At 46.8% G+C, this 6,379-nt stretch overlaps 2 protein-coding genes across 2 annotated transcripts; both read left to right on the top strand.

Annotated features, from left to right (window-relative positions):
* Window positions 1-402: 402 nt before the first annotated feature.
* Window positions 403-1,173, top strand: LOC121625890 (small integral membrane protein 30-like). Its single transcript, XM_041964207.1, has one exon. It carries the CDS (start codon window positions 470-472, stop codon window positions 656-658), a length of 189 nt encoding a protein of 62 aa, XP_041820141.1. The 5' UTR covers window positions 403-469; the 3' UTR covers window positions 659-1,173.
* A 3,473-nt stretch (window positions 1,174-4,646) lies between these two features.
* Window positions 4,647-5,780, top strand: gpr85 (G protein-coupled receptor 85). Its single transcript, XM_041964250.1, has one exon. The coding sequence runs from the start codon at window positions 4,647-4,649 to the stop codon at window positions 5,778-5,780; it is 1,134 nt and encodes a 377-aa protein (XP_041820184.1).
* The last annotated feature ends 599 nt before the right edge of the window (window positions 5,781-6,379 follow it).

Below are 6,379 nucleotides of genomic sequence, written 5' to 3'. Positions count from 1 at the left end.
TTTGTCTTCAGAGGGGACATCAAGCTTCAGACAAGAGCTGTTGATGAGCCTGACTGACGTAAAATAATCTCCTTTGTTTATAGCAGGGCCCGAGGGGCAGGGACATGAAGCACTGACGGTCTGTCAGCCTGATTGTCACTAATAAGAGGAGCGATGTCACAAATCCACTGACTGTAGAATAATGACAGTTTGAATGAGAAACAGTTTGCATTTTTCATTTTTGTCGGTGAAAAATAAAACAACTGACATGTGCAATAATTTCAGTGCCACAGGACTAATTCCTGCTGAAAGGTAAAGTGAATCTTCTTTAAGAGAAATGAAAACATCCAGAAGGCAGAGGTTAGAATAAAGCAGCTCTGCCATTGGCTGAGCGCACCAGGAAGTCCAGCCGCCCGCTGCTGTCAGCTGACTGTGACGCAGGCGCCTCTCAGCTTCCCGAAAGTCAACAGCAACAGCGGAAAAGCTCAACATGGCTCCTAAACTTGAACTTCCGAACGCCGCGGCGATCTTCTGGCTGATGTTTCTCTCTCTGATCCCCGCGGCGGAGGCTTACGATGCGGGGGACGCGTTGGCGATGCTCCTGGGCACCGTCCTGACCGTGGTGGGTTTCTGCGCCTGTCTCGGCTGGTACGCGCGGAGGCGGAACGGACAGCTGTGAAAGAGACGACCGTGATCGTGCGCCTGTCCCGTTTTGTTATCATCCACCGCATTATTACCACCTCCATGAGCTCACACGGACCTTCTGGCACAAGGTTTGTGGAGGAGCGACTGGCGAGAAACGTGCCTTATTGGGATTAACGCGTCAAGCGCGATGGAAACCACGTGAGGGAAACATCCAGGAAGTCCAAAACCAGGAACTGTTGTTTGTTGCACTGCTGAGATTAAAGACCAAACCCTGTTGCCTTCAACATGAAAAGACTGCTGCACTTACCCTGCCCTCTCCTATGGATGCTTGCATTGCATATTGCGCATATTTTCCACGCTTTGGAGCGGTGTTCACTGTGATTTCCTGATGCGTTTGTGTCTGCAATGTGCAACACAGCATTGCCATTGTTATAGGCACAATATCTGAAGTGTGGTGACATGACTTGAGTGAAGCTGGTGCGATTTCCGCAGTTTAAGTATGTTACAGTGGCTTTGAGAATAATAAATTGATTCATCTGATGCTCTTCACAGCTCCAGGTTTGCGTGATATTTGAGTGATCTGCCGCACAGTCACATTTCCCCACTCGCCTCTCAGTTTGAGTGCTCTCCTGCCCAGACGTGGAACAGATCACCTGCGAACGGAACACTTGCAAACAATACACACAAAACGGTGGAGGAAGAAGTAGATCTTCGACTGTAAAAATACTCCATTACAAACAGAAGTTGTGCCGTCAAACACCTGCTTATTAAAAGCATAGAAGTATCATCAGTGATTTGCACATTCAGATTGTCAAACACTGCTGTATAAACTCTGCAAACATGTAACTTTTGTTGCTGGTCGAGGTGAAGATGAGTTTGATTATTTACATTACAGTCGGGTAGATTAGGGTCAGGCCCCTTCAGAGGGTCATATGATGAATCTGAGGAGTTGTGAGATGATTATAAAAGTTCTACACCAGCGTTTGGATTTCTTTTTTCATATATTAAGCATTCTGTGTGAAATATTGGAAATTATGACCCTTGAAGTTGTGAGGGGTCACAAGACAAAACGATTGGGATCTAGTTGAATCTTTTTTGTGTCTGAATCTGCAAACTAACCAGCTGTGAGATGAATCCAGTGGATTGTACATAATTCCAGCACTTGAATAAATCTACTCAGCTAATTCCACCACTGAAGCTAACAAAATATTTAGACTTTTTTAAAACCAATATTCTTTTAAAATGAAACTCTCACGTGTGCAGTAAAAAACTTTATCAGCTCATATAATTGAAGATTAAAAATCATTATATAACCCTGGGATGACGATACATCAAAATGTTTACAAGGTCTGTGCCAAAATGACGGATTGTTCATTAGAGAATATTGGGACATGCACAAAATCATGAAGGCCTTTGCTTTAATTTTGCTGGAGGGCAGTAACAGTTTCTCTTGGAGTAATCACTCAGTCTCTAGGTCACCACGTCTGGGATATTTGGTCTGGCTGCACACGTTAAGCTCTGAGCAACGTTCGTTTTTTAATCATAAAACATAGAAATCTGCACAGTTCACGTTGTTCACTACTGTCACAGTTCTAGAAACACATCTCCTACATGTATGATCATAATTCATTCATGCTTAATAGCACAAGTGGACATAAAGCAACCTTTCAGTGTGTGTGTGTGTGTGTGTGTGTGTGTGTGTGTGTGTGTGTGTGTCTGAATTCACTTGTTACACTGCTCATGACATCACGGCTCTTCATACATGTTTGAGAAATCAGATCCGATGAATTTCTCATGCTGCCCAGGCAGAGGGAACAACAGCGCGCAAAGTGCTTGTCAATTATGCATATACAGTACAGGGGAAGTCATTCTACCCTGAGGTGAACTAGGCTGCCTGATTTAACCCTTCGCTTTGTACATAATGGTCGACATTTCTGCAGAGTGAAACATGTATGAGCTCAGTGAAGGGCGGACAGAGAGCTATTGCACAGGGTATAAAAAAGGCTATAGCTGAATAAATGGAATGAGGGCACCATTAGCAAGCAGAAGGTGAGATACAATCAGCCTGCACTGAACCTCATTTAGTTTTTGTATAATTTAAATACTATTTGAATGATAGTGTGGTTTTAAAAAGAATAACAAACTTTAAAGAAGCAGGTCTCAATTAATGTGTAACAGTAAGGAGAACTATAAATATATCTGTTATTATCTGTTCTCTACGCAAAGCTGCTGTTTTTTTCTAAGTAATCCGTTACTCGTTACCGGGTGGAGCGATGAGTACTGCTGTAACGCGTTACCGGCCAGCGGCGGCCCCGTTGAGCACATGTTACCGTGAGAGAGAGGGAGCCGCTGCCGCCGCCGCCGCCGCTGCTGCTGCAACAAGAGACAAGACGCGTCTTGGATCACAAATAGGGATGCAGGGCGCATGCGCACTGGGCTCCGTTTACTGTAGGATATTCACCGTGGAGGAAAAAGGGGGCAGGCGACAAATGAAGCTTTTTAAAACAGCAAAAACCCGACTTGTGCATTGTAAATAAGGTCCGGGAGGAAAACGAAATCGGATTATCAACAGGTAGGATTTTGATTGATCTTGTGATCGGCTCTCTCTCTCTCGCTCGCTCTCTCTCTCTCTTTTCTTTTTTTCTTTTTTTTTTTTTTGGCCTTGTCTTGTGTGGCGGCTGCGATTCCGCGCAATTCATAGCGGGGACTTGGAAATTATTCTAGTCTAATGGACGCACGGATCCATCCAAGCGATCGGGACGCAAGGACGACGCTTTTAACCCGCCGTATGTTTTTTTGACCGAAACCCTCTCGGATTCACAAACGCGCGTAAAAAAAGAAATACTCGGCTGAGAATCGGGAGGACGCATTTAAAACACGTAAGTAGACCCACATACGCCAGCACCAGTGACAGCAGATATCACCACAGGCTACATGTAATTGTCCAAACAATTAAAAAAAAGGGGGGATGTCGAGCAGAACATCCCATAATATTACCACCAGCAGGCTTGTTATTGTCACTTCCAGCCATCCTTTCCAGTCCTGATAATCACACCCGCGCATTAACAAGCAGAATGATGTCGAAATGCGGCTTCAGTGTCAGTATTACAGTCTGTCCGCTCAACTCTTCCTAATGACTAATGTAAGAGATGATGTGGGGAATGGATGCTGGCTCAATGAACGCCCTAATGAGAACACTGCTTATTAACGTTAAGACCCGTAATCCAGTTAACCTTTAATCAGGCAAAAACACAGATGCTTTGTTGTGTACGCGCCCCGCCGTCGATTTTTCACAACGCACGAAGGCTGGGCGAGTTTATTCGGAGAGCCGTCCTCTGTTCTGCAGGGCGCAGGGTGTGATCAAGAAGAGCTTATTTTGGGCTGCAATTCTCTTCATGTTTCACAGTGCGCTGAAAATGTCCACATTAATCCCAAACCAAGCCTTTTTTTATAGAGGAGGGGTCTAACCCGGGTCTTTCCGAGAGAGACGGCAAAACAAAAAATGCGTCGTTTCTTAATGAAGGCTGGACTGCTTTTTTTTTTTTTGTGCCGTCAGTGCTTTTGTTCTGGGAATTCTCCATCACTGTAACAGATGAATGCTTTCGTCTCATCCAGCTCCACCACCGCCTGCGTGTCTGTCTGCGCGGAGACCAAGTCCTCCAGCTGAGGCAGAGCTCCGCACTGAGCCGCTCTCCAAACGTTCAAATGTAACGCAAATAAATAAATAAACAGAAGGCAGGCAGAGGCGAATTGCTGCTTTTCTCACATTCTGCCTTGTAGCATTGAAAACAATGCAGCTGTTGTTTGGGACTGAATGTTGATGGGTGGATGATATTTTTCAGGGATTTATTTTATTTATTTATTTTTTTAGGTGTGATGAGACAAAGGAACAAAGGATGCCTTAGAGGAGAGGTCGCCTATATGCCTGGAAACATCTTCAAAGCACACCGCCAAATGGATCTAACGCCTCCCCCCGCCACCTCTAGATCATGATACTTGGCTGAAGCTATTCCGCTATCTTTATGATCCCTCCTCCATCTATGGCGAACTATAGCCATGCAGGGGACCACACCATCTTGCAGAATGTCTCTCCTCTCGCCACGTTCCTCAAACTGACCTCTCTGGGTTTCATCATTGGAGTCGGTGTGGTTGGAAACCTCCTGATCTCCATCCTGCTGGTCAAAGACAAGAGCCTGCACAGAGCGCCCTACTACTTCCTGTTGGACCTGTGCGCCTCTGATATCCTCCGCTCCGCCATCTGCTTCCCCTTCGTCTTCACCTCGGTCAAGAATGGATCTGCCTGGACCTATGGCACGCTGACCTGTAAGGTGATCGCCTTTCTGGGGGTCCTCTCCTGTTTCCACACGGCGTTTATGCTGTTCTGCGTCAGTGTCACGCGCTACCTGGCCATCGCACATCACCGTTTCTACACCAAGAGGCTGACCTTCTGGACCTGTCTCGCCGTCATCTGCATGGTGTGGACGTTGTCAGTGGCTATGGCATTTCCGCCGGTGCTAGACGTGGGGACGTACTCTTTCATCCGCGAGGAGGACCAGTGCACGTTCCAGCACCGTTCCTTCAGGGCGAACGATTCGCTGGGCTTCATGCTCCTGCTGGCGCTCATCCTCCTGGCCACACAGCTGGTTTACCTCAAGCTCATCTTCTTCGTCCACGACCGTCGAAAGATGAAGCCTGTCCAGTTCGTGCCTGCCGTCAGCCAGAACTGGACCTTCCACGGGCCAGGCGCCAGCGGGCAGGCGGCGGCCAACTGGCTGGCGGGATTCGGTCGAGGCCCCACCCCGCCTACTTTGCTGGGCATCCGGCAGAACAGCAACGCTGCGGGCCGCAGGCGTCTGCTGGTATTGGATGAATTCAAAACAGAGAAGAGGATTAGTAGGATGTTCTACATCATGACGTTTTTCTTCCTGGCACTGTGGGGGCCCTATCTGGTCGCCTGCTACTGGCGGGTGTTTGCAAGGGGCCCCGTGGTCCCCGGGGGCTACCTGACGGCAGCCGTGTGGATGAGCTTTGCCCAGGCTGGGGTCAATCCTTTCATCTGCATCTTCTCCAACAGGGAGCTGCGGCGCTGCTTCAGCACCACACTCCTCTACTGCAGAAAATCCAGGTTACCAAGGGAACCCTACTGCGTTATATGAAGGTTTTTCCTGTGGGTTTTTTTCTCAACTATGTCTCTATTTCCCTGATTGATCTTGATCTGGGCTCGTTCCCATTGTACAGCGCACTCTCTCTCTTCTATCCCTCTTCTCTTCATCCTCCAGTTTTCCTCCTGTTCCTCCTTCTCCTAACCCTTCTTTTCAGAGGTGGAGGGTGGACTTCCAATCATGAGGCTCCGCCGGGGTGATTGAATACGAAACGCGTCAAACGTGGAGGCTGAAGGGGATGGGAATGCACAGGAGGTCTGGATCCCCCTCCTGTGTTTATGTTCTAGTAAACAGACGTTGTGGAAGGCCATGCCAATGCAGAGCAGCAAAAAGTTGAAAAGAGAAAAAAAAAGAAAAAAGAATTGACAAAACAATAAAAACAAAACCTCTTGCTTTGGATATTTTGAAGACGGTTATTCTGTGAGGTGTGAAATACGTACATATGAAAAGAAAAAGAAAAAAGAACAAAAAACAAAGAAATGATACCTCTCAAGGAATCACTGGAAATGTTTTACATTTAAAGAGTTGCACTAAAAAGAAGATGTAAAGATGCTTTTTTTGGTCAACAGTTGCCAGCTGCATTGCAAGGACAA

The sequence above is a fragment of the Chelmon rostratus genome, chromosome 22, assembly GCF_017976325.1.
Source record: "Chelmon rostratus isolate fCheRos1 chromosome 22, fCheRos1.pri, whole genome shotgun sequence".
NCBI lineage: Eukaryota > Metazoa > Chordata > Actinopteri > Chaetodontiformes > Chaetodontidae > Chelmon > Chelmon rostratus.
Note: the sequence above shows the minus strand (reverse complement) of the source record. Positions and strands in the feature narration are given on the sequence as shown.

Coding starts and splice junctions, on each gene's coding strand:
- LOC121625890 (XM_041964207.1), top strand. CDS start 470: ATGGCTCCTAAACTTGAACTTCCGAACGCCGCGGCGATCTTCTGGCTG.
- gpr85 (XM_041964250.1), top strand. CDS start 4,647: ATGATCCCTCCTCCATCTATGGCGAACTATAGCCATGCAGGGGACCAC.